At 54.4% G+C, this 27,156-nt stretch overlaps 1 protein-coding gene and 1 long non-coding RNA gene across 5 annotated transcripts in view; one reads left to right on the top strand and one right to left on the bottom strand.

The window, feature by feature from the left end:
- The window catches only part of LOC125161531 (uncharacterized), a 31,291-nt gene extending 5,300 nt beyond the window's left edge, over positions 1 to 25,991 (bottom strand). For 2 of the 4 annotated variants that reach the window (XR_007150657.1, XR_007150656.1), the window contains exons 1-5: positions 25,666 to 25,991; positions 23,903 to 24,083; positions 19,492 to 19,574; positions 17,979 to 18,140; positions 17,052 to 17,532 (exon numbers count right to left, since the gene is read on the bottom strand). This is a non-coding gene — a long non-coding RNA (uncharacterized LOC125161531). Of the gene's footprint in view, positions 1 to 3,029; positions 3,134 to 17,051; positions 17,533 to 17,978; positions 18,141 to 19,491; positions 19,575 to 23,276; positions 23,334 to 23,902; positions 24,084 to 25,665 lie in introns of those variants that run through there. The other 2 variants (XR_007150659.1, XR_007150658.1) reach the window with 2 other exon arrangements.
- LOC125161530 (neuroendocrine secretory protein 55) lies at positions 15,375 to 16,127 on the top strand. The gene has a single exon (XM_047851197.1). The coding sequence runs from the start codon at positions 15,375 to 15,377 to the stop codon at positions 16,125 to 16,127; it is 753 nt and encodes a 250-aa protein (XP_047707153.1).
- Positions 25,992 to 27,156: the final 1,165 nt, after the last annotated feature.

Here is a 27,156-nt window from a genome sequence, read left to right as displayed (position 1 = left end):
CCTCCGACTCGGGGGGGTGGGGGGAACCACCCGGGCAGATCAATGAGTTGCCCCAAGGGAGTGGGGCGGGCACTGGGGTGCTGAGGTCAGCGCTCAGTTCTGTAGGACACCAAAGCCAGGAACCTTGACCACAGGGTTGATTCCCCGGCCCGTTCCCCCGTGAGCTCGGGGGCTCCACCCTGCTGACCTCCCAGCTCCGGATGAGTCCTTGGCGTTTCCACACATGTCCACCTGCCCCTGACCCCACCCGTCAGGCGCCTACCGCTTACTCAAATGACCCTCCCGCTCTTTCGTCGCTGAACCTCACGCGCTGGGCTTCTTCCCAGGCACTAATCCTCCCCCCGCTCTCCGGGCCATATCCAGCCACGGTGGTGCGGTGTCCTCCAAATCCCCCTGCCCCTCTGGCCGGTGCCAGCGGAGGTTCCATTTGGCCTGTGACATTTAAAAATATCTGTCCGGCCTTGGCATATAGAACCCAATACCCCCAGCTGTTTAAATACCACCGACTCGTTCGGCCGGCACATGCCTGTGCTTCCAGTAAAAGCGTAAGTTGACCCAGAACATGGGGCCACCCGAACCCTCTGTTCCAATCGTGCCCATCTTAATTTGGCTCCTCTGTCAAGTGCACCGTCCGCCGGAGCCCATTCCTGACCCTACAAGGAGAAGACAGGCACAGGCCTGGGGGGGCTTTGAGCGGCAGGGCAAGGTGTGGGCCATCTGTGTGCCCGTGACACGGGAGCACATGCCTGGAGCATGGTGTGATGTCCGCCACAGCTGTCCCTCCCCTCTCCCTGGCTTCCGACCCCATCGGGCCCCACGGCCCTGCTATTAATACAGCGCGAAGAGGCCCGGCAGCTGGCCGTGGCAAAATCTTTCCACACGGACAGTGACAACTGACATCACACTGATTTGGGCTCTGTATGTTCCAAATGTGCATTCTTTTAGAAAGAGCAGAGCCGGGATTTGCCTGGTCACCAAAAATGGGTCTGCGCTACTTTGGGAATCGGGAAAGTGTCCAGCGATCAATGTGGGGGCCTCTACCGGGGGACCCAGGAGAGGGGCGGTGGCTCCAGGAGGTTCCTGGGGCTCCAGGGGTTGGCGTCTCCTCCCCTCGCGAGGGTGCCCTAGATCCGTGCAGGGATGGAGTGCCTCAGGGGTTGGGGGGGGGGGCCAGGGAGCAGGCTCAGCTACCTGACTTGCTCTCCTTGCGGGGAAGACACTGGCTTCCAGACCCCAGAAGAGTCCAGAAAGAGCTGGTGCAACGGTAGGATTTCCGGGCCAGGCCTTAAAAAGACACCCAAAGACGACGGAGGGGTGAAGGAGGCAGCAGTCGCTGACAGGCTACCGCAGCCGTGCGGGGCCCCGGGGTCTCACCTCCACCTGCGCACGCTTGGAAACCTCCGTAACGACAGGCTGACAAGTTTAAAAGTACGCACATGAGAAAGGAGTCAACCAAAACGCAACGAAATTTGAATTCGACGTTCAAAAATACCCAACACATATTCACAACACATGTGTGGAAAAAACCCCAACAAACTGCTGAGAACCTAGCACGTGCCAGGAACACTTCTCACTTGGTATGAAAGAAAGGGTGGGGGGGGGGGGAGCGGAGCCCCGGTGTGCCGGCCGGTCACAGCCTGGCCCGAAAACCACGTCCTCGGCCGGGACACAACGGGTCCCCTCCTCGCATGCCCTGGATTCATTTCAACTGTCCCATTCCATTGACCCATGGAGACCGTCTCAACACATACTTTTTAAATTTAGGACTTACAAACACACAATGAGCCAACCCAAGCAAGACACAGCCGGGAACCGCATCTACTGGACGGCCTTCCTCCCCCCCTCCGCCCCAAATCCCCGGAAAAGCCCCTTGTGAGAGAAAAGGCCTCAGCACAAAGCGGGGGAGTGGGTGGGCCCCTGCGAGGCACGTCGGCAGGAAGTGGAAGGTGCCTGGGCTCGCGCTCCCGTTGTTTGGGACAGAGCTCTGCGGAGGCCAAGGGCATGGGTTAAAGCCTCACCGAGAAGCCTGTTTCTTGGCTGCGTCTGCAAACAAAAACACGTGAGGTGACGGCAAATGTCATGGTAAAGGCAGATCGAGACAACTACATCTGTCGATTTATTATTAGAAGGCAAATGTCATGGAAAGAAAATATGCCCCAAGTAATTCAGTCCTGTCGGAGCTCAACAGGCTTCAGCGGGTTGGAAGCAGAATTCTTCCTTCCCACCACCTCCTCAGCCAGGAGTTGCCTTCCTAGGTACCAGGGTCGAAATCTCCTCCGTCCCCCTCGATGGTAAATGTCTGTTGGCAAGAATACGGCACACAAGACGGGAAGTCCACCTGTCACGCTGTCTTCGCTAGGGTCCAGTCGGGGATTCTCCCCGGTGGATGAACGGGCTCAGCCCCTCACCGCGTGCTGAGGGGAAGACAGGGCCGCCCCGGACGAAGGCGGGGCCGAGGGGATTCCAAGGGGCCAAGAGCCAATGCTGTCCATTTTAAGAGCTATGCGTTTATCTCCTTGTGCATTTAAAAACTTCTTAGCCAGGAGCCAAGTGATATTGGAATAATTTTCCTTTAAAACTAAATTCATTTACATAAATACAGCAAGTTGATTTAAAGAACACCGTGAAGCGTAGCTATAGAACGGGAATAAGGCAAAAATCATCCAGCTAGTACGGAAACAACCGAAGTTTGAGCAAGAATCTCAATACTTCTAAAGGACTATAGATTTTTTTCTAATTTCTATAGTACTTTTGAACTCAGAAAGTTTTTGCCTACATTCTCTGCCTAAAAATGGCCGTTCCCTCCACACTCCAGGCCACCTCCCACCTTCTCTGTTCCAGGCAAGCCACGTGTTGGGCACTTCCAACGGCCCTGCTAGAGAGGGTACACTGGGCCCTCCACATGGAGTGCGTGGGTTGGCGGGGGGGGGGAGGGGAGCGGGGAGGAGGGGCCCAGAGTCCTGGCCGCTGATGCCGAACCAAGCCCCCAACAACATGTGGCCACTTACCTCGGCTCTCCGGTCAGAAACCCCCAGGAAAGGTCTCAGAGAAAGTTCCTGTTTTCTTTCTCCCCAGTTTGCTCTTTTCCTTGTGTTTCCACCGTGACTTCAGAAACACAGTTGGGCAAATTTCCCTGTTCATGCAGAGAGTTCAACCAGTTTAACTAACAGGGGCTCCCACGGCAGACCTTTCTCTCTTCGGAGAGAAGCCTATTTTAAAACTAGCTGGAGATAGGAAGTTACTCTTTTGAACATGCTAAAAGTAATATCAATGTTAATGTCATTAATTTTATGTATATATGTAACAGTGTTATCATATTAATAACAATACTAATATCACTATTAAGAAAAGCTAGGACGCCCCTACAACTCGGTTTGCAGGAAAGCCCTGGTTAACCCCTGTCACCCCAGCACCCCCCTCCAGTTACCACGGCTTTTCACACTCAAAAATGTCCGTGTTGGATGAGAAATCATAAGGGAACTCTGGTTATGCGCTGTGACTACCTCGTCTATGCCGGCAATGAGCCGGGCAGGAAGGAGGGCGGGGGACAGGGTCCTCGATCTCAAGGGCTGGCTGGAGGGCATTCTTTCAATCGTGGTCACTCCCAACCTACACTGTCTAGATCAGGGATCGGGGGAGGACGCCTACCAAGCAGGTCCAAAATGATCACGTGATCAGAGCACTGCTCAGAGTTCCCGAGGGGGCACCGGCAAGAGCGGTGTGTCGATGCTGTGTCTCAGAGAACCCCGTCCCCTTCGTAAGAACTCGAAGAAACTGGGCGCAGAGCCTGTTCAGCCGCCTCTCGCCTCGTTTCCCTCAGTGAGGTCTCCCCCCACCTCCCCTGGTGGCAGGTCTGGGAAATCTATCTCACTGAAGTTCAACCGCCAAGGTCATGGCCCTCAGGACAACAGCTCCAGGATCTGGCTCCAAATTGGAGGGGGTCTGGCCACAGACCTGGTGTCACTGCTCTCTTGCCAGAGCAACTGGGTGGTGTGAGGACAGACACACACCGCTGGTGGGGACAGACTGGCAGTCTTGTACTAAAGGGAAAACTGAGTCAAAGCTCCGTGTGTACCTGTGGCCTACCAGTCCTACCGCTTAAGACTGACCCTAGAGAAACCCCTGTAAACGTGTGCGCAGAAGAACGTGCCAGGACAGGGGGACCGAGTGGAAATAAGCCAAAGTGGACATCAATTGGGAAGTGACCGTCAACGGTCTCCTACCGGGACCAGAGATGACAGGGTGACGACTGGAAAGAACAAGGGAGATCCTGGGTGAACCAACCAAGGGCCTCCAAGCTGACTCTGCCAAGTGACAGAAACGTGACTTGTGTTTTTTGCAACAAGGCAGTTTTCTACGTGAAGCTGGTAGCCTCGGGGGAATTTGAGAGGTGGAGTATGGAGACCATGGCTGGTGGGGGCAGGCCATTAAAGCCGACGTTGGCCTAGCCCCAGTCTGTATTATCAACTTATTTATGATAAACCGAACCCACACGCTCCACGTGTAATTAAACACTGCATTTTTTTTTTTTTTTAAAGTAACAGCCAGGAGAAGCTGCTGACACCTCACCGGTCTCACAGAGGAGGCATCTTGAAAAAGGGTCCTGAGAACGACGGATTTGCCTTTCTTGTACGTAATCCCCATATTCTGGGGACCAGCTTTAAGTAATAACCGGTGCTCTGGGACTTGGCCGGATTTTTGAATAACCAGCAGGAAAAGAGTGTCGCCAAATGATCTTAGCTTTAACCTTGCCCGAGTCCTTCCCGGCTGCCGTGTGGGCCTTGCCAGGCTTGAGAATTAAGGGCATGGTATAGTTCTATTTCGAGCTTTGAAACCACTCCCAGCCAGCTCTTGCTTTGCTCTTTCTTTAATAAGGAGCCGGCAGAATGTCAGCTCTAAAGTGATCAAGAGGAGAAGGCGAAGCTGTGAGCTGTCCGTTTGGATGCTAACAAAAAATAGATCTGCTATCAAGGGGGTGGACATCCGAGCCCTCGGTTCACGTTCTGTGTCTACGTGAAGATACTCCACTCGGTGTGCCGCACGGGGACCGAAGCAGGACGGTGAAGAATCCAGTCTAGGAGGGCTTCTGCCACAAACCAGCAGGGCCGCCTTCTCCGAGCCTCCGTTTCCTCATCTCAACGACCAAGGGGCTACGACTCGATCTCCAGTCCCTCGCAGCACCGGACAGCTTCTATCCACAACGACTCTGGCTGGAAACTCAACTTGGGGGCCTCTCCTGTACTGCCCTTCCCACGAGACTCCCCCGCTCCCACTCCAGCGCCTCCCCTGGGCTCTAGACCCGCCCCATCCTTCTGCCTGGTGGATTCCTCCTCACAGGTCGTGCGGCGCACTTCTAACTCAACGAGGCAGGGACAGAACTCACCCCACTCCCCACCCCTGCCCCTTCAGCGAAAGGCACGGGCTTCCCTCTGGTTCTGGCCAGGCATCCTTCCTCACACAGCGGACTCCCTGAATCCATGCGGCTGCCAAGCCTTGCTAGTCAACTTCCCAAGTGACTCTCAAGGCCACTCTCACTACCACTGGTTTTATGCATTTACAGAACCATCGTAGACCCAACTACTCCCATCATCTCTAGCTTCCTTCAAATTCCAGCCCCCGAGCCCATGGCCAGAGAGTTTTTTGAAACAGACGGCTTGACTGTGGCGCCTCCCAGCCATCAGGACAAGGGTTTCCCACCATCCTAAGGGCGTTCAACACACAAGACTACACGTCGTCCTGGCGGGCCAGAGGCCCGACATGGCGGCCCCCGTCCAGCCCCCAGACTCACTTCACTCTGTACCCCATGTTCACGCTGACCTTCTGCAGGTTCCCCTCACGCGTCCGGTCCCTCCCAGCAGAGGGCCCGCGGACACGCTATTCCTGCCCTGGAACTGCACCACCCCCCACCCCCCCCCCGCCACCACATGCTCATCCTTCAGTTCACGGCTCAAGTGTGCACGTATCATTTTCTCAGGGAAGTATTCCCTGACATGCCCAAATCTAGGACAGCTTCCTCTCCCGTACACTCTGAAAAAAGAAAACACGTTTCTTTTCCAGTGCCCTTAGCTTGGGCTGCAACAACACTCTCCTTAATATGATGATTCATTATTTCCAGATCCCCCACTGAATGCACCAAGTGGACAGAACGAGTCTGATCCAGCTCGCCAGCATATTCCTGGTGCCCGGCGCGTCCGTAGCGGGTCCTCGGTGCCTTTCTGGACCTCAAACCAGGTACAGAAGCCACCACAGGGGAACTGGAAACGTATACGGACAAAACCCGATGTCATTGGCCTCTCCAACTTTCCAGCAGGTGCTTTCTCACTGGGCTCCTTCCCATCTTTACCATCGCTCTCCTGCCTACCGGCCTTTGCCACCACCTTCACCACCACCATCATCCCGGCCACCACCGTCAGTGACAGCTGCCACCAGTCAAACTACTAGTCAAACTACTGGTTCGGAGTTTGCTCTTTACAGACCACTGCTAGGCACTCTCTCTTTCCTCATTGATCCTCTCTGTAACCCTGGAAGGCAGGGGTTTGGGGACCTTTAAAAGGCCATTTTTGCAACTGAGGAGACAGAAAGCCAGACAGGTTAATGCCACTGGTCAGCTATGAAGCAAAGGGGTACAAGACGCACACCCAGGGCCATCTGGTCCCCAGTCTGGTTTCTCACCTCTTACCCCTCTCCGCCTCTCTGTTGGGGCCCTCTCAGGAGATGCCACCTTGTTTCCTCTTAAAAGTCACCTAAATACTGTCAAAGAAAGGACATTGAGAGAAAACCCCTTTAAAAACAGAAACACCATGAGGATGTCCCCATCCCGTCCCCTCTTTAGTAAAGGAGTAAGGACTCTACTCTGCCGTCAGAGAGCACGGAGAGGCACTAGGGAGGGTGAGAAGACCTAAAACACCAACCTGACGAAATGACACGACTAACCAGAAGAATACACCCAATTTATTTTTAAATAAAAACAGAAGCCCAGGGGCACCTGGGTGGCTCAGTCGGTTGAGCGCCTGACTTTGGCTCAGGTCATGATCTCGCGGTTCCTGGCTTCGAGCCCCCGCATCGGGCTCTGTGCTGACAGCTCAGAGCCTGGAGCCTGCTTCGGGAGCCTGCCCCTCCCTCCCTCCCTCCCTCTCTCTCTCAAAAATAATACACGTTTTAAAAGACCTTTAAAAAAAAAAAAGCCCAGAATGACCAAATATTACAAACTATACAGTCCAAGAGGACATGGGCTGGAAGTTCCTGATTTAGAGATTTCAGACAATGCTAAAATTTCAAAGAAATGTGAGCTTCCAACCCCAAATAAGCTGGGGTTGCCAACTTATTTTTTTTAATGTTAAGTAAAATCGTTTAAAAAAATGAAATGAAAACAAAATTTTGGAAAAAAACCTAAAAAAATCTCAAAAATCTTAAAACAAAAAACTCAAATTACTATCTATTGTGATTCAAGAAGAGAGGACAGTGAAATACTAAGAGGAAGGAAGCTTATGTAGATTCCATTATCAAGAACAGTCTGGGGGGGGGGGGGGCCTGGCTGGCTCAGTCAGGAAGCGTGGGATTCTTGATCTTGGGGTGGGAGTTCAAGCCCCACTTTGGGCGTAGAGGTTCCTTAAAATCTTGGAAGGAAGGAAGGAAGGAAGGTAGGAAGGAAGGAAGGAAGGATCACTGACTTCACCTCTCTCCCTCACGCAGGAATCCCTTCGACAAAATCCTCTGCACCCTTCGCTGAGGGTTTGCTTGAGCAGGCTGCTGGCTGCCTCATAAACCAACCAATTCTAAAAGTCGCCGAATCTGAGAAAAACGCCCCCAAATCAATACTGTCCCTATAAACACATAATAAACAGCCAGAAAATATAATAAAAAAAGAGAGCCCTTTCACAATGGCAACACAAGTAGCAAATGCTTGGGAGATACAGGATATATTTTCACATCTCAGACTCTACATGTGATATACCAGAATCATGTCAAGAAAACACAAATCCTTAATGAGAGAGACAGAAACTCAAGTAAATGAAGAGTGAGGTCATACTGGGGCCTAAGGCTAAATGCAGAAAAGATGACAGTCTTCCCCAACTTAATTTATAGACTGAATGCAATTCCAGTCAAAATATCACCAAGGTCATTACAGAACTTGATAAAAATGGTTCTTAAATTCTAGAGGAAAATAAATGGCCAAAACGATCAGAGGGTTCTGAGATAGTATGCCGTAAGAAGGCATTTGCCCCAGCAGATCTTAAAATACAGTATAAAACGATGATCATTAAGGCTGTAAACCAATCACAGCAAAACACTGGGGAAAGATGTTACGATCTAACAAACGGAGCAGGAATAAACTAGCTATCAGCTTTAAAAAAAAAAAAAATACACAAGCCACATTATGCCACGATAGTCTGGCTGGATGTTTTTCAAAACCCTCTTATCTCAAGTGTGGACAGGAAGTTTTAGGTTTAACTAATTGAGCAACATCAGGAAATTTCAAAGCGGCAAAGATGAAGGTTTCCGACAATCGGAAAAAAGAAAAACAAAACACCTTTCTGCTTCCTCTGTGTTTTCCCACGGCCATCTCAAGCCCCACTGTCTCCTTGCTGGCGTGTTTATTAATGACATCCTCTTGTCGGACTCTAAGCGCGAGTGTGGGTGAGGGAGATGCGAGAGGCGGACGGACACGGCTCTTCCGGCCGGGCTCCCTGGCCAGGGCCCTGCGCCCCGTGTCACCCAGCAGGCCCCACGCGGCCCGGGTTACCTGCTGGTTAGCTTCCTAATGACAAGGACTGTTCTCAAGGGCAATTGGGATTGAAGGCTGCACTGGCCTCAAAGCGAAAGAGACCCCTGCGCGTTGGAAAAACACGAGTCTTCTGTCTCTCGTTCTGTGAGGGAAGAGACGGCTGGCCGTGAGGCCGCGTCTAGACCAGCAAAGGGAAGAACTCCCAACGGACAATGCTTTGCAGCCAAAACCATGAGTGGAAGGGGGAGAAGCCACGGCCGGGCGAGGAGTTTTTGTTTCTGATTTTGCTCCCTTCTGCTGTGTTATTCTCCCGAGTTTTAGGACATTGCCTTTAGCACGTGCGGCGTGGTGTCCCAACCGTGGGCCCCGCTGGAATCTGTACGGTCCCCGCACGGGGACGGGCCTGGAGATCGCCGGGGCCGCGTGTCTCGGGAGGAGGGAAGGGCCGGGGAGAAAAGACAAGGCGAACCCAGGGCCGCCCCCACCGGAAGCGGAGGTGGGCGCTGTTGATCGCATGCAGCGCCGCATCACTCTCCCCCACGTCCGCCTGGGCCACGGCGCCCCGCAAAACCAAAGGGAGCCACACACCCGGACACCTGTGCCGGGCCGGATGCAGCTTCACCAGACCGACCGACCGACCGACAGCCTTTTGGAGAAACAAAGCCCGGCTCAAACAACAAACAATGCCTCGAATCCTCTTGAACTCAAAGCAGCGCTACAGTGAATGAGGCTGATTCCCCCCGTTACCAGGACGGCCTGATTACAGAGCCCAGAGCCATTTGCCTGAAGATAATTGCCTCAATTCCCCACTTCACTTCGCACGTATAGAAACAGTCCCAATCTGCCAGAGCCTCAGTGACTAGATGTGTAAAATTGGTCTAATCATATTTTGAAGAGCTCGAGCGGAAAGGGCTTCTATGAGCGTGAGCCTGAACCACGACACCAACTAAGAGTTTCTCCCCTCTGGGCTCGCTGCTCGCTTGCTCACTCCCCCACCAAGTCTGAAGGGGTGAGTCAGAGTCTCGGCGGATGGGAGAAAAACAACGTTGAGGCTCCGTGTCAGTGCTGCTGGCTGGAGGAAGAGGTGGGGTGGCCAGGAGAGCGGGACGCAAGGTAAAACGCACCGGAGGACGTTCCGGGTGGCCCAGTCCTCTGCAAGCAGCAGCCCACCAGCCACAGGACGAGCCTGGTGTGCAGGGCAGGGGGCACGTCTGAGACTAGAACCACCCGGACTGCGGGCGACTTGGGACACTGAGGTGTCAGCCGGCCGTGGGAAAGAACCAGACGAGCTACAGTGTCAGTTGGGGGTGGGCAGATGGGCAGAACCCGACCCGATTTCGACAGGACGAAGGCCAGGCAAATGGCCAGAGTCCAGAGTGCGAACCAGGGACCATATGGAAGCGGAGAGCTAGGGCCAAAGCAGGGCAAGGCAGGCACCATGACCAACAAGAACCTGCAGGCCCAAGCTTATGCTCTGTCTCCATGAGGGAGCTTCCAGACCCTTCCCGTTGGATCAGGAGCCTAGAAATCGCTCCTGTGGCGGAGGAGGGTGGGCAGGGAGGCTGGTGGGTGGGTGTTGGATCGGCGAGAGAACCTTGGTAGAGCACAAACCCAAGGGACGGCAAGGCCACTCTGGGAAGACACCTCCTAACGGCTCTGTACACGGGAACAGGGTTCACTTCTGATCCTGGCTCCCTGTAAAAACAAAGGACATACATAGGGTGCCATAACCCCACCGATGGCCCGGACACAAGCCCGACGGGTCAAAAAGAAGGTTATTTTCCCCCTATCATTTGCTTGAAGCTCCAGATGGCATTCCCCCCAAATCACAAAATCAGGAGCTTGGGGCTGTCACGGTTTCTACTGGTGAGAGCCCATCGATACCACTGCAGTCTGAATAACAGCAAAACAGCGCCCCAGAGACATGAGCCAAATGCTTCTGTACTGTACCCAGACCTCTTTGGGGGCCAGGTGGGAGGGGCAGCACCAGATTCTCAGCGGGCCTGAGCCTCTGCAGCTCACTGCCACGGGGCAGGGGTGGGGGATACTTTAAACTCCCTGAATTCATTTCTACCCAAAAGAAAGTTTGTAAAGCTCTCCATCTTGACAAGCAGTCCTTTCCAACGGTTGTCCAAAAAAAAAAAAAAACAAAAAACAAAAAACACCACACAATACATTCAAGCGTGACTATACCCGCTCCCCTGGCAGAACAGAACCAATCTTTTACCTCATGTCTCATCTCGGAAGCTGTGTTGGTGTCTAGGGGACCCATGACAATAGCCTGTCAAGCCTTTTGAGAACCCCTGTACTCCATCTCGGTCTCCCCCAGAGCGACAGCTCGTGCACGGTAGGCACACAGAACAGATGGACTGAGAGCAAGCCTCTCACGGCTTCTTAAAAAACAAGAAAATCTCCAAAGTCAGACGAGGGGGGAAAAAAAAACCCACCTCTTTCAGAAACCCACCAGATGAACTCCCCCCTCTGCTCGCATAAACACTTCCTCAGCCTCTTCCCTCAGCAGCTTATGTACCTCGTGTAGGATTTGTTATTTCGGCACCTGTTGGCAGCCCCCTTTTTAGAATTTGGGGGCACCTCGCGCTGCACGCGTGTCGGGGGGGGGTGGTGAGACCGCGGCTCATCCTCGATTACTACTGTCTCCCCCCCCCCCCCCGCCCCCCACGGTGCCTGCGACAGCATCCCGCTCACGGAAGTGACTCAACTCCTCATGGCTGAAGAGTCAATTTCATTCCTAATTTCCGGGACGGCTCTGGGAGGCAGAGGAGGAGTACAGTTAATAGACTTCACTCATTTCTTTGCTCCGACAAGTGAGTTGTGGAGCCAAGCACCTCAGAGCCCGGACCCGGCTATGAAAGCTGTGCACAGCGGACAGCCGCTTCCATCGCATACACCTGTTTGCTCATGTCCCGAAACTGCCACCCGAACATTCCTTCCTGTCACTGAGCCGCACGCACTTTCAAATGCTTCTAAAATAGAAGCAGACTCGGAAGGGCATGTCCATCAGTAGAGCCCCCAGCCCCTCTCCCAAGGTCTCCAAATGCCTCTCATGGAATCAGAATCCGAGTTGAAAAGAACTTTGGCACGCATCAAGTTCCAACTCTGCCCGGCTCATGAGTCCCATGGAAAACATCTCCAATATGTGCTCATCTGTCCTTTGATTTAACACCGCTTCTGACAAAGAGCCAACTGCTTCCTGACAGCCGTTCCATTTCAGGGCCCTAATTGTTAGAATATTCTTCCTGGGGTTGAGCTGAAATCTGCCTGTTGTAACTACTACCCATAGCTTATAATTTTGCCCTCTGGAGCCACATAAAATACATCTCAGTGCCCGTTCCACAGGACAATCCTTTAAGGGGCTGAAGACAATGTTCTCCGCAATTCATCCCAATCAGAACCTTATTGTATGATGCTCTGATGGCCCGGGAACCACGCTTTCCTGTCCGACAGGTTGAGGAGCCTCCCTCCGGCAGAGCGCGAAGGTGACATATGACCACACTTTATTTACCGGCAGACAGACAGAGCCCCTCGCTCCTTAGCCTGCTAACAACACGAGGTCGTTCATCACTGGCTTGCTCCTTTTTGAAATTCACTCTGCAGCAAGCACTTTTTAAAGTCATGCACGTAATGCATTTTAAACAGCATTTTCTGCCCAGATCCATTTGCTCGACCTCGGCCCTAAGTGCGAGATGGAACAGTATTTCAGTGCGGTCCTGCTGCTCCAGGAGCCCGTGCGGAATGCGTACCGAAAAGTATTTGTAACCGTACAGGACTGGGGCTCTAAAATGCAGTGTTTTGTTAAATGTTCATTTGCTGATTAAAATGCATCTTGCAAAGAAAGTGCATTACTAATGCAGAATCTAGTCCAAAAATACGTATTATGTAACGCACATTTGTTAATAACGCAGGCAATCTCCGTGTATCTGTATTAGTGGATCAGCTCGCGGCTGCCATCTCCATTACAGGCATAGAGCACTCCTTCTGAAAAACGGAGTACTTTCTTATGAACCCTAAAGAATCATAATCCACCTCGTTGCTGACAGCTGGCATTCGTCTCCATTGAAAGGGCATTCACCGGCCCCCACATATTCCTGATTTTTTTTTTTTTTCCCAGCGTGCCTTGAAAAACCACTTGAACGATGTCTTTATGTTCCTTACGCCGTCAGGGAGGCTGCGCTAATTGAAACGAATAAAGCAGGTGGGTCAACGTGAGTAAAACCTTTAGAGCCGTCCCTCCTCACCGGGGGCCGAGCGAGAAGGATTTGAGCTGGGCGGCTCCAAACAGCCCGTCCGGCGTCCCACACTAATTTCCACATGATGGTGGCAGCCAGGCACTTGTGACAGTAAAACGCTTTCAGTTTCTCTGCAGAGTGTGAGAGTGGGGCACAGCTAGACTACAGACACGTGTCCTTGTATGGGGTTTGCCAAATCAATGCCACTTGATTAGACCAATCAGTACTTGAATGCCACAAGCTAACTCGAAGAACACAAGATGCAAGAGAGACACAGCCAAGAAGCCAGGTCAGGAACATTCTAGAATGTCCCCAGCCAAGATGCAGAAACAAACAAAAAAACCTCAACATGGCACCAGCGGTGGCTGGAATCTTGCTAAGGTCTATACTCTGGATTTGACAGCTGTATGCGGGCATGGTGCTGGCGATATGAGGATGAGTTCCACCAGGCCGCCTAACCGCTGTAGAGAGAGGCAGGACTCTTTAGACACCAAGGAGGGAGCACCAGGAGGGAAAGCCTGGTAGACAGGCTCGAAAGGGAAACCAGAATTAACGAGAGGTCATGCTTCTCCAAAGCTCCCCCATATTGAGTCAAAGACAAAAACAAAACAAACCAGCAAAACCCCACCTGTCCCACGCAGAGCAACTTTGTTGACACATCCAGGGCCTCTAGGAAGAGATTTGGCTCTGAATTACACCACTGTGGTCCACACCTCACCAGGGAAGCCATCGTGCACAACCCAGAAGAGGCGGTCGGATCACAGAGGGAACTCAAAAGCTTCCGGAGGACCATCCTTTCCTGAGCAAAGATATAATAACTCCAAGGATCCCCCTTCAGGAGGACGCATTTGATTTTGCAGGGCTGAGAAAGAGATGTATTCATTTCCTCCAACCTTTTAGCCTTCGGGGTTCAATAGGGTCTGGGGTGGGTAGCCACCACCCAGCCCCAAGACTCTGATTACCCAATAGTTTTCTCCTGCAGAACCCGAGCTGGATCAAGCATTGGTGCGCAAGGAGGGATTCTGAGTCGTTTAACGTTCTGATTACCAGCAGATTAGTCCTAACTAGCCTTTCCTTAATTAATGTAAGTTTTCGTTTTTCTTTCTTTCTTTTTTTTTTTTTTAACTCCAGCACCTGGAGCAGAGCCTGGCGCATGCTAGGCAGTCAATAAATATTCGCCGAATGAATTAGCTTTGTTGAAAACCTATCTCTGTATGAAACGAAAGAGCTTTAAGGGGTACCCCATGAGATCTGCTTGATAGCTGACCAGCCTGCAGCGCCCCACAGGGGCAGAGAACTGACTAGACCTGCTGAATATCAGCTCGGAACGACTTCTCTTAACTAGTGGTTCCAGCTAATTAAAGTCTGTCTTCCAGCGCCCGATCTCAGCCAGAGCTCATGGCGGTCCACTGATGGGTTTGTGGACTTGCAACCCATCACCCCGCCTGTGGGGGCCCTTCCTTGGAAAGATGCTTGTTTGTCCATGAGGTAATTAACCAGTTGAGACTGGGGGGGGGGGGGGGCGAGTATTTTTCCCAAACGCTCTTAATTACAGTCTCTGTAACAGATCCGCCAAAGGTGGTTTCCTGATTAATGACTGCCTGAGGTTACCATCCTCAAACTATTAAGCCCTTGGAAATCGCCTGTGGCTGGATCATTAATACCCACGCATAGACCCTCATTTCATTCCGCCGAGTATCTGCAACTTAGCGGTCTGGTTTTCAGCTTTATTTTACCGAGGATGCTGCGGCCGAGGAGGGGTATGGACCCCTCGGAGAACCCATACCCACCCTAACCTGTGGCTAGCTCGCTCACTCGTTTTGCTCCTTGGCACCCGCCAGGGCCCCCGCCCCTCGCTTCGCCCCAATCCTTCCAAACAAGGTTCCCTCCTGCCACCTGCCGGCCCACTAGGGTCTGCGCCACGGGCTCGGCGCCACAGCGCAGCTCGCGGGGAGGCGCCCCCGCCTCCTTACTGCACATGCCCGGCTGAAGTCCGGGCGCGCAACTTTGCAGAACCTCTCCGCCGCGTCCCTCCCCGCCTCAGTCTCCTCATTCCTCTCCCAGGCGAGAGGACCAGCGGAGGCACCTCTCCCGGGTCTTAGACCGCAGAGTCTGAGACTTAGAGAGAGGAGCCTGGGAGGAGACAGACTCTCTTCCCCCTTTTCCCATCCCTTCTTCTTGCTCAGAGAGGCGAGCGGAGGCGCGGAGCTTTAGAAAGTTGAGTGGTCAGGAAGGTAGGTGCTTCCCTTTTCCCCCCTCACACCGAGGTGGGGCTGGGACCTCCGGACCCAGCTTCTCACCTCGTGGGGTGCACCTTTTTCGGCTCCAGCAGCCGATGCGCATCGGAGCCGCTCTCTGCAGAGCCAGAGGGCGGGTGGGCTTCTCGGTGTGCGCCTAAGAGAATGGATCGTAGGTCCCGGGCTCAGCAGTGGCGCCGAGCTCGCCACAACTACAACGATCTGTGCCCGCCTATCGGCCGCCGGGCAGCCACCGCGCTCCTCTGGCTCTCCTGCTCCATCGCGCTCCTCCGCGCCCTTGCCACCTCCAACGCCCGCGCCCAGCAGCGCGCGGCCGCCCAGCAGCGCCGGAGCTTCCTTAACGCCCACCACCGCTCCGGCGCCCAGGTGTTCCCCGAGCCCCCCGAATCTGACCACGAGCACGAGGAGGCAGACCTCGAGCTGTCCCTCCCCGAGTGCCTAGAGTACGAGGAAGAGTTTGACTACGAATCCGAGAGCGAGACCGAGACCGAGTCTGAAATCGAATCCGAGACCGACTTCGAGACCGAGCCTGAGACCGCCCCCGCCACTGAGCCCGAGACCGAGCCCGAGGACGAGCGCGGCCCCGTGGTGCCCAAGCACACCACCTTCGGCCAATCTCTCACCGAGCGTCTGCACGCTCTGAGATTGCGGAGCCCCGACGCCTCCCCGAGTCGTGCGCAGCCCAGCACTCAGGAGCCCCAGAACCCCAGGCAGGGGGAGGAGCCCGAGCGCGAGCCCGAGGACAAGGATCCGAGGGACCCCGAGGAGTCCGAGGAGCCAAAGGAGGAGGAGAAGAAGCAGCAGCAGCGCCGCTGCAAGCCGAAGAAGCCCACCCGCCGCGACCCATCCCCGGAGTCCCCTTCCAAGAGGGGACCCATCCCCATCCGGCGTCACTAATGGAGGACGCCGTCCAGATTCTCCTTGTTTTCTTTGACTCAGGTTAGTTGCCCACCGCTAAACTGGGGAAGCCTGGGGTCGGTGTGGGAGCCCGCGGGAGGAGAGGAGGAAGAAGGAGAGGCAGGTTAGGAGGAAGGCGGGAAGACAGCAGGCTCAGCTAGCCAGCCCGGGAGGTGGGTGGGGGTGCCGCCGGCAGGCTGGGAAAGGCTCCCCTGGGCGCCGGGACGGCGCCGGGGGCGCCCAGGTGGCCAAAGGCTTGTTGCACGACGGTGCGCTCCTGGCGCCGGGCTGGAGACAGCCTGAGGTCTCCGAGCTGGTGTCCAGGACGCGCGCCCAGAATCCCCGGCGCGCCCCAGGTTTCCAGCTGCACACCGAAAAGGCACGGGTAAGTCACTTGTTTCATGCGCTCTTTTCCCCCCTCTTAAACACTGGCCTCAAACCGGTTGGCCTTGGCAGGCGCCCGAAACGTGGTTCGGAGGTGCGCGCGCCAACTTTCACCGTGCGAGAGCGGCCGCGCTGTAGCGACACTGTTGCAATGTGCGAAAAGTAATCACACCGGGACTGGGCGAGAACTCCGGAGACTGCCGGCGCCGGGAAAAGTCGCGCCCGGCGCTTTAAGACACTCCGAGCCTGGAGCCCAGGTCCCAGCGCTGCCAATTTGGAGCCGCGGGACCTCGGCGCCAGTGCGCTAGTCCTGGCCGCCACCACCCCTCTCCGGGCGCTCACGGGGCGGGAGTCCGCTGCAAAGAGCGTGCGCACCTGCCCGCGCGCTCCAGAGCCGACCTCCTCGGGACCGCCCGCGGTTCCCCACGAGGGGAACCGTACTTGGAGGGCTGGCAGAGAAGGTACGGGAGTCTTAGGGGGTGCCCCTACCGGCTACCAGGGTTAGTGGCGCGGGCTTGGTCACGTCGGGGCATCGCTAACCTTTTGGCGCAGCTGATCTGGCGGCGGGGCCGGGTGCAGCCTGGCTGGAGAGGTCTGGGGCTGTTTGCGCACGGACCTGGGGATAGAAGAGAGGGGCTAAGAGGCCCGCGAGGCGGTGCCGAGCGGAAAGGTAAAGCGGCACAAGAACGGGGCTGGAGAGGGGATCGCGTCTTTCAGCGGGGTACCCTACAATGCGTCCCCAAAGAGCACGGCACTACCGCGCCGGGGAAAGGTGTTGGATCCGATCCGACGCAAGTCCTTGGGGGATCGGTCAAGAGGGGGCAGGGGCCGGCGGCGGCTTCGGCAGCCTCGGGGAGGGGAGGCGGCGCACCGGCCATTTTCGGCTCGGGTGGAGCTAAGTTTGGAATCCATAACCTGGAGGTGAAACCGCCCTGGTGTCCGAGCACAAAAACGGCTGCAATCCGGTAACGCGTCTTCGGTGCGTAAAGTGTGTCTTACTTGCCAATCCTGGAGGAAAAGACTGACAAATGAAATGTATTTTACAAAACCTCACCCGGTATGGAAATTGATGTTTTCTTGGTGCGCGCGTGCGTCTCGCTTTGCGCGGGTTTGGGCTAGTCTGCGGAGAAGGATTTGGGGGGACGGGGGAGTGAGCCGTGTTTAGGCTCGAAAGGAAAGGATCAGTCGGGTTCTTAAACTCCTAGGGGAAGGATGCGGCCGGAAGGAACACACTTTTCTTGGTCCTCCTTCCAGGTCTCCTCTCGGGGAAAGGAGTCCCGGCGCGCCAGAACTTAGTTATGCTGGCTGCGGCGCAAATGGCTGCTGGGTGCCTGTGTGTCTTCACTAGTATGGACGCGGAGGGCGGTTTGGTAGCAGGGGGCTTCCCTGGGCCGCGGGGAGGGGTCAGGAGTCCGGAGGCTGCCGAGGTGGCGCAGCAGGGCCAGGCGCGCGCTGCCTTTGGCTTACCAGTGTGAAATTGCCTAAGTGAGATGGAGCTCTCCGAAGTTGAAATTTCTACTTCAGGTCACCAGTGGGCATATGGCTCCTTCTGTGGCATTACGTGTTATTTTTTTCCTGTGGTAACGTCTTAGCAGCCTGCGTTCACCAAGTGCCACGTCTTTGGTGAATCTGCACAAGAAGCCAGGGTTTGCTTGGCTGGTTTTTGGTGTGCTTTTCCGTGCGGGAGCTGTCTTCCCAGACCGGGTAGTGGGGGGGGGGGGGGGGGTCTGCTTGGCCTGCAGAGCTAGGTTTTTCATTGGAGGAATTAGCATGTTGCCGTGTCGCAGGGAGAATACACGAGGTTTTTAGGAAGTCCTCAGTGCCCAAGCCCACAATGTTCACCTCGGTCTTGGTCTGTTTTTGAACAAAAGCCTGGATGTTGAGACACTTGCTTTCCTGACTGTCAGCAATACACATCAAGCTCATTATTGGGGGGTGGAAGTCCCCGTCTAGGAACACAGATAGTCTGCCCTCTTTCCTAAAGTGCCTCCGGTTGTGAAACCCGGTGACCCACCCACACGCCCCTCCCCCACTCAGCTCCCTTCCCCCACCCTCCACCCCTCCAGCCCTGTGTCAGGGTGGAACAGCCATCAGAGATGATCCAGAACAGCTGAGAAATATGCCAGATTACCCCCCCCCCCGCCCCGCCCCCGAGGAAGTGCCCTGGACCCCCCCCCCCCCCCCCCCCCAAGGAAGAGATTTTGCCCTACAGACACTTCAAACCCTCTAACTACCTGAGACACTGGGGCTCCACTACCTTTTTCTTTTCCCCAGAGGCATTTCTGGCAAGTTCTCCCAAGCATTCCCGACTCACTAGGCTCCAAATTGGCCCTTTGTCTCACCCAGTAGAACTGGGGTTAGCATTTGAATGGGCTCACTTGGCTCTTTCAGTTTAGGTGGGGTGTGTCTGGTGAGGAAATTCGCTCAAAACAAAACCCCTGCTAGTTGACCCCGTAAGTGAATTACTAGTCAGTCGTAGTTATTTCTCGGGTGGGGGTGGGGGGGGAGAGAATAAAGCTACTTAAATGTGATGGTCTGCTCTGGCATTAGGATTTTCCTTTGCTCCGTGAATCATTTACTTAATAGAAATTTGCTTTTTCTTGGACAGAGGTCCTCTTAAAACTCAACTTTCTGAGTTGGAAAATTAGAGCAGTGTTCACATGCTGTGTGCTGTCCAGCCATCTGGCCCAGGTTGACCTCGAAAGTTTGGCAAACAAAACTTTTCATTTATGTTTATCAGAATTCAAGAACCGGGAAGTGTAAAGTTTGGAATTGTTTTAAGAGGATGTTTCTTTAATGCACTCGAAGCTGGTTTTCGCCCCCTGGAACTGCTTACAGCCATTTCACTCTTTAGCCCTCACTTCTAGCAGCTGGGATGGAAGATTTCATGAGGAAGCTGAAACTTCCATGTGGGTAAGAATGAGGTCTTTTTTTTTTTTTTTTTTTTTTTAATAATCTGAATGGAGTTTACTTAATTTACCTGTGTTATCGCCGCTCTTCCTGCAGACGGAAGCTATTGAGAGGAAACTGAGCAGAAACCATGGTGTAGGGGAAAGCATGTATCTGTAACAACAACAACAAAAAACAAATTACTAAAATCAAATTAAGCTTCCAGAGGTGAGACGCCGGCTCAAGTGCTGCCCTGCTCTTAGAAATTGCCCAGCAAGAGGGATCAGGCTCTCACATTATATCTTTAATCCCCCTGTTCCAGAATGAGGGATGGGACACCTCGCCCTCCCTTCGGGGTTTTGACATTCATGACCATTTCCTTGATCTTGCTGCCCCACGAGTGGACAGCAGGACCTGTAAGCCCCAAGGACCTCTAGGCCTGGGCCAGCCCCAGCACCTCACTGCCTCAGTTTCCTCACACGGACAATGGAAGGAACTGAATGAGATGTTCACAGTATCCCCTTCAGCTCCAAATGCGTGCAGGCCGATAAAGCCCAGGCTTGCCCAGTCTCACTCCGTCGGTGACTTTAACGCTAACGGAACCAAAAAAAAAAAAAAAAAAAAAGTTGTTCAAGGGTGACCAAATAAAAAGCACCAGTTGTGAAGGAATCTGTTTTGCGTTGTTCTCATTTTGATTTTATCTGATCTGTTTTTGAATGGGTGGCAAAAAACTGGTTCAACAGGCAAGTTAGGGAATACAGAATCCCCGCTGGGTTGTCACTGGCCTGAGGAGGAAAAATGGCCATCCTTCGGAGCAGATCTTTAAGTGTTTGTCTTGTGCCTGCTTGGTCCCCTCGCCTGCTCTCCCCGATCTTCGTCTGTGAAAACAAGCTTTTCCGAGTGGGAGCAGGGGGCCTGAAGCCAGCGTTACTGCAGCCTGGAGATGATGCTACCTGCTCTGGGAGAGAGCGGTCTGACAGCAATGAGTCGTGTCAAGTGACCACGAGTGCTTGAATGTATTATTCAGTCACTCGTAAGTGTCCTGATTAGGCCAGACCTGCCAACGCAGCTCCGAGGCTGCAGCTAGTTAGGATAAACCCATTTCCTTAGCTCCTGTGTTTGTTTTTATTATCCTTCCCTCCCGAGAGCTTTTTCAGACTTTTTTTTTTCCTTAATTGCTTCTCTCCCATGAAATTTTAATACCATAGTTATAGAAATGTACTGTATATCTGTTTCTATACTGCAGGACCTTGTAATGGCTAAGGTTTTTTTTTTTTTTTTTTTTTGCACTTCCCCCTAAACCAATTTTCCTCCATGGCAAATGCACGGGCTAGCGGAGCAAATGGAGTTAAAAAGAAAAGAAAAAAAAAAAAAGTAATGGTTGAACATCCCAGTTTTGGTTTTTTTTTTTTTTTTTTTTGGCTGCACATTACAAGGCTACATATAAGATAAATCTTACTAATGTTTGGTTTTCCCTTTTTAAAAAATCTCACACCCCCCCCCCCCCCCCGAACCCCTGGTACCTATCCTGGTGCTGGTGCCCAGTCGATTCACATAGCAGAGAAGCCAGAGTAAACAGCCTAGTGACTTAGTTCTCCCAAGGCCAAGAGTCTGCAGTGCAGGGCCCCTGTCACCTGTTGACAACGCTCAGCCAGTAAAGGCAGGGCATCCAAGATCCAAGAGGAGCTGGCGCCACAGGCCCCGCCTGCCAGCAGACTCCCCACTGCAAGGTAGAATTGGGGGGGCCGCTTTCCTGGCTTTGCATGTGGACACGGCCTATTTTTATTCTATGAGCTTATTTTAGGGTAGGCACGCTGCAAAGTAACTGGGGGGGGGGGGTCAGCGTGCACAGAAGGTAGTGGTGCCTGTTAACGTGCGGGAAGGTTTGCGAACAACAAAGGGAAAGGAAGGTGTTGGGGGATCACGGAAAAAACTGGAAGGTAGTGGGAGACGCGAACAGTAGGGAAGGAACAGAAGAGAAGATTTGGAGACAGGAATCACAAAGCCCGTCCGTGTTAGAGCTATAAAGACTAGCACGCACAAATAAGGGGAGATTCAGGGATGAAGAGATTCAGGGGCAACTCCGTGGCCGTCTTCAAAAATCTGGTGGCAGCAGAGGCAGCATCAGGAACAGCATTTTTAATAGCCAGGCATAGCGGTGGAGGGCCACCCTGGGGCTCGCAGCTTAGGTACCCTTAAGGTCACCTCTCCCTGGAGGGTCTCTACGGTCTCAATTCCATAGGTACAGGGGAGTTTTTGTAAACGTGCCTCGGTGGCTTCAACCAAAAGGAAAGATTTACAACCTAGGAAATGTCGTTTTATAGCTCAAGTCCTAAATCTTGGATCTCAGTTCAGGGAGAGGCCCCGACTCTCACACTGGCCAAGGACGGCGGCCAGCTGAAGACAAGTTTCTCCTCCCCCAGGCGAGAGCCGGTTGCTGAATACTCTGGCTTATGTTGCTGTCTCCATTAGAGTTCAAGAGGAGAACGCACCCTGGGAAATTGAGGCTCTGTGCTAACATGAGACCCACCACTCCCCTTAAATGCGGTTACGGTGCCCAGATGCTCCCAGAGTGCCTGGAAGTCCCGCCATGATTTCCCGGAATTTTAAACAGAGCTCCCGCTAAAGCCAGATTTATCTTCTGGGATTCCCTCTTGCCCTTCTAGTCCCCACTTTTACCCCTTTCTTAGTCCCCTTCCCGGGGCACTGTTCATCTTTTCTCCCCTCCACATTCTCTGCTGCATCATCAGCTAGCCTGGAGAAGGAATCCACGGCCCAGTCCAAGCGACTGTCGAGAATGTGCGGGCCCACCGCGCTAGCACAGGCCGTCAGAGGACGGCCATGTGCCTGGCCGCAGCAGAAATGGGTAACCCTTCCAGGTCGAGGGCTGCTGAGTTTAGCTAGCGAGCTGAATGAAGGGGTCTGAATTCCCGGGAGGAGACCCTCCGCCCCTGGGGCTGCAGCACGGGGTTTGTTAATCTGAGCGGATCAAGTGTCTCCCTAAGTCTGGTTCGGCCCATCTGTAATCTCAGCCGTGCACCTGCCCCTGACCTCCATCTGAGGCGTTTTCTCTCCGGCTGGCGTTTGCCTGAAACAGCCTGGTCACGCAGACCCTTCTGCAGACAGGAGGCTGCTGCCTCCACCGGCCGAGGCTGGCAGAGGAGATGCTAGAACGGAGAGAGATGAGCACGGCAGGTCTTAACTGAACGGTGATTAACCGAACAGGCTTCAAAGTCTTCTCGCACTCAGAAAACACTGGTCACCGGGAGGTGGAAACACAGAACAGTTGCCGGAATCCTCTTGCCCGGGTTCTCTCTCCTTTTGGCTTTGGCTTTTTCCTCCCAGCTGGTGAAAGGATTCTCCTTTTCTGCGTTCCAAAGAAATCCACGGACAGACAGCAGTGACGGGAGTGGTCTGCAGAGTGCTCTTCTGCAGACGGCCCCCACCCCAAACGCTAGGCTAGGAGGAAATACCACTGCCAAAAAAAAAAAAGATCATTTTGCCTGGTTTCTGCTCCTTTCCCTCTCGACCACCTCCTTGTCTGCCTGCTTTGCTTTCTCTTTCTTGGATACGGGGATGAAATGAGAACGCTGACAGGCAGCTACTTAAACTCTGGATGCGCCTTGTGCTTTTGACAACGAGTAAGAATCCCCCAATGTAAGTGTACTAACGGCCATTTGCGGAGTGTGACGTGTGCTGGTGCAGGTGTCAATATAGCAGGAAGATGGGAGTTTGGGAAGCCCAGGGCGCCACACGGGGTCACCGAGGCAGGGGGCCATGTCCCTACAGATGGCGACGGTGCTGTTCAGAGAGCCAAGAGTGAAGAAATACCTGCTTTCCGCTGGGGGTTACTCGCTTACAAAGAGCCGAGCCTACCTGAGGGACCTGGGCCTTCTGGTGAACGGGCAGACTTTCCTCAGAAATGCGGGTTAACTGAAACATAAGCAGTGTTTCCTCTCTTGACTCGTGGAGTGTAGACAATCTATATTCTTTCTAAGTAGCAGTTTTAAGGATCTTTTTAAGGATACGCGGTTTCCCACAGACCTTCACCTGGACTTGACAGCCCGCCCTTTCCTTCTCTGATGGATACACCCGTCTCACTGCACGCCTTTGCTCCCGCTCGCTCCCTGTGGGGACAGGGCCCAGACCCTGGCACACAGTTTTGCCCTTGACCCCAGCACCCCCTTCTCTCGGGCACCCTGTGACTAGCCTATCTTGCCTTCCTCTTCATCATCGGTGTGAACTCATTCACTGACCTTCCTTCCTTGTTCCTGCTTATTCCTACCAGATACAGACTCCTTTCTCTGCTAGAAATCCATCCAGAATTGGCAATCTGGCCTAGGCTACCCACTACCACCTGTCACTGGCCAATCTGCATCCAGGGCCAGGCCCCATTTCTGTCTTGAGCCAGAAAGCTCACCAGTCTAGAGTATGCTCACCAGACAGCACCTCCCCCCACCCGCCCCCAGTCAACCCACCAGCTAATCGCCCCCAGCTCTTACCATAGCGGGGTCCTCAGGTCCCCGTGGCCAGGCCCGCCAGCTGCCGTTCACGTTGGCCAGCTCCTCAAACATCTGGACGCACTTCTGAGGCGTCTCAAGTCCCACTGCTGATCTGTGATGCTTTCAGCTTTGAACCCCCTCACGTGAGTGATTTGAGGTTTCAGATTCTGGTGGCCAGTCCCTACGGAAGAAAAAAAAATAGTAAGAGTAGACAATAGGGAGCATCGCAGTTAAACAACGTAATGTTTTCTCCCTGGTCCTAATTTACCTTTCAATGACAATGATTCCTACTCCAATCTGAGGGTCCTTTCTCAGCCTACAGCAGTGGTTTCATCCGGGGGCGATATTTTGCCTCCCAGAGGACATTTGGCAAAATCTAACAGATTTTTGGTTGCTACAACTAAGGGGCTGCTACTGGCATCTAGTGGGTAGAGGCCAGGGATGCTGCTAACACCCTACAGTGCCCAGGACAGTCCACAGCAGAGAATGATCTGGCCCCGATGTCTACAGCACAGAGCCTAAGAAACCACAATCCTGATTAGGTACGTGGCGCTTCTTAGATCCTCCCCTCCCGTGTACCCCCGCCAGTCCTTCCTAGCCCACTGCTCTCTCCTGAGGCAGCTTTTCTTCTCCTCTAGTGCGCTAAGTGCTCCAGATTCTGTCACCAGATCTATTCCTCCCCTTGAGGGTGGTATCTGACCCACTGATTCCATATCCTATAAGGATGGTTGTCACTTTGAACTTGAGGTCTCGCGCTTCCTTCGAAACTTCAGGCCCACGCTCTTAATTAACAGGCCGTGAAAAACTCCACTGCGACTCCCATCCTTCCTTCACCTCTGCCAAGTCCAAACCCAAATTGGCTCCGCCACCATGCCACCTCTCCCCGAGATCCTCCCCACTTCCCTGTGTCACCTGTGTCCCACCGTCCAGGCGCCACACTTTGGCTTCTCCACCTTTTGTGCCTTGGGAGCACAGGAGATGCTCGAGGGCCCTTTGGGATCCCTCTTGAGTCCCCTCATTCAGCCTTCCTGCTTCCTTCACTGCACGTGGGTCTCCCCACCTTAAAGGTCAAGGCCAGCTACGGCGTCCTTTGTTCGCTCCGGTGGGACCATCCTCCACACTCCCTCCATCTTTACTAAAACTAAGCGCAAAGCCTCCCTTGCAGCACAATTAACATTCATCATCTCCATTTCCTACCAGAACAGCCTCAAGAGTGCTTGCCCTGAAACTTCCTGGTATCCTCAGAGAGATCTTACCTCATTCGTCCCTCTTTACTCCCACTGCGCCTCCAAGACTCTGCGCTGTGGCCTGTCCTCTTTACCCAGCTTCCCCCTTTTGCTCCTGGTGGGCCCACACCTATCATTCCACCCGCCCCTTCCCCCCCCCCCCCATTGGCAGCCAAGGGCCCTAGCCATCCACGGAGGCCCATTTGAAACGCCATTTTCCCCACCAACACTTTCGAGTCCCCCCCCCCCCGGCCCCACCACCACCAGTAGAGGTCCTTCCTCTCATTTTTATGTTGCTTATCCTTTAGGATGGAGTGTTGGTATCTACCCGGCCTTTATCCCCTCAGTGTATGGGCTCCCCAGGCAAAGAACCAAAGACACCAAAGAGTGCTGAACAAAGGGGGTCCCAGACGCCCCTGAGGATGTCAAACAAAGAGACCCTGTACCCATTCCTTGATGAACAGTGTTTTGGGGAAGCACGGCCCGGAACGAGGGCAACCCGTCCCTTTGGGGCTCCAAACCCCAATGTCTACTGACCTTCTACTTCGGCAGGGCGCAGCATCCCTGGGGCCTCAACTCCTTTTCCGTCTGGGACTGCTCCTCTGCATCGGGGCAGTGAGCCCTCTCCCTCCTCAGGGTCCTGGCCCTCTACCTCCAGGCCCTGGACATTTTCCTCCTCCTCGCCTGGTCTCAGCAGCGGTTCCCCCGGACGGGAGGGTTTGCCCACCGCCACCTGCGAGACCTAGGGTTGACCCCTGTCAGCCCCCAACCTTCCCTTCCAGCCTTTGTGACTTGTGGCATCAGGAAGAGTGACCCCACGGCGCCAGCCGGCCTCGAGGCGTCCCAGGCCTGGCCGCCATACGCCCGCCCACCAACCGCTTCCAACCACCCCAGCAGCACAACCTCTTAGGGCGTTCCAACGCGGCGCCCCCTATTGGACCTCCCATTCATATCCGGTTTCCGGTCGGACGCCCCCTGCTCATTCGCCAGGCAACCTTGATTGGCGTGACCCCAGCCCAATGGCTGACCCGGCACTGGGGTCGGAGGGGAGTGAGTGGACGGTCGCGACCCAGTTGGCCCATTCAGTTGGATGCTCTGAGGGTTGAGCCATCGCTCACGGGGATAGTTGGACAAAGTTTGAGCCAAAGTTCAGTGTTGGCATTTCCAAGTGTGTAGACCCATGGAGCTGACCTGTCACGCCTTTGGGGGGCCCCACACGTTGCCCAGAGTCCAACTTGGTCAGCTTTCTCCCGCAGCACGGCCACGTGGGTGGCGGATGCGGGACAGTGGTGCGCCGTGGCTGTGGTCCCATCGTTCTAAGAGGGATGCGTTGGACTTAACGAGATTGGACCGTGCGTGGTTCACCCGCCTGCGGCTCGTAGATACAGCCACCCAAGCGGTGTTCCCGCTCGCCGCCGCCCACCCCTCGTGAAACTCTTCCCGCCATCTCTCCCCCGCCCGCACGCCAGGCGACCACCTGCCTCATGCCCAGCTGCCTTGCACCTAAAGGTAGCTGGCAGGTCCGTGTCACCCGCTGGCGAGACAGCCCTCATGCCCACGTCCCGGGTCGTACGTGACCCGCGAGCAGCAATTCCCGCCCGCCTCCCCGCGACTCAAATCCTTCCGCAGACACCAGACCCTAGACCCAGAGCAGTGCGCGTGCACGCGCCAAGCCCACCCCACCGGTGCGGGTATTTACCCCAGCCGGCTCCAAACCCACACGAGCTTCGGCGACAGGAGCACAGCCAGGCGACCGCTACACTTGTGGCCGGGCTTAATGCCGCGCCTCTGGGGGCTCTAGCAGTGGAAAAGTAAAGCGACTGCCCTGGGATACCCATAGCGAAAGGAGAGGGGCCGGAGGGGGGCCGGCGAGGGGCTGGAGAGGAACTGGGGCGGCGGACCGACCGACCCTGCAGCCGGCGCCCGCGGCCGAGAGCGGCACATCACAGCCGCTGCTGCCGGCGCGGCACAGTGTGTATCTTTGGGTTCTGCGCGCACAGGGTTGTCCAGTCTCCGAGACCACGCTAA

This window comes from Prionailurus viverrinus, chromosome A3, assembly GCF_022837055.1.
Source record: "Prionailurus viverrinus isolate Anna chromosome A3, UM_Priviv_1.0, whole genome shotgun sequence".
NCBI lineage: Eukaryota > Metazoa > Chordata > Mammalia > Carnivora > Felidae > Prionailurus > Prionailurus viverrinus.
Note: the sequence above shows the minus strand (reverse complement) of the source record. Positions and strands in the feature narration are given on the sequence as shown.

Bases quoted from the DNA above. Each gene is read 5' to 3' on its own strand.
- LOC125161530 (XM_047851197.1), top strand. From the start codon at position 15,375: ATGGATCGTAGGTCCCGGGCTCAGCAGTGGCGCCGAGCTCGCCACAAC.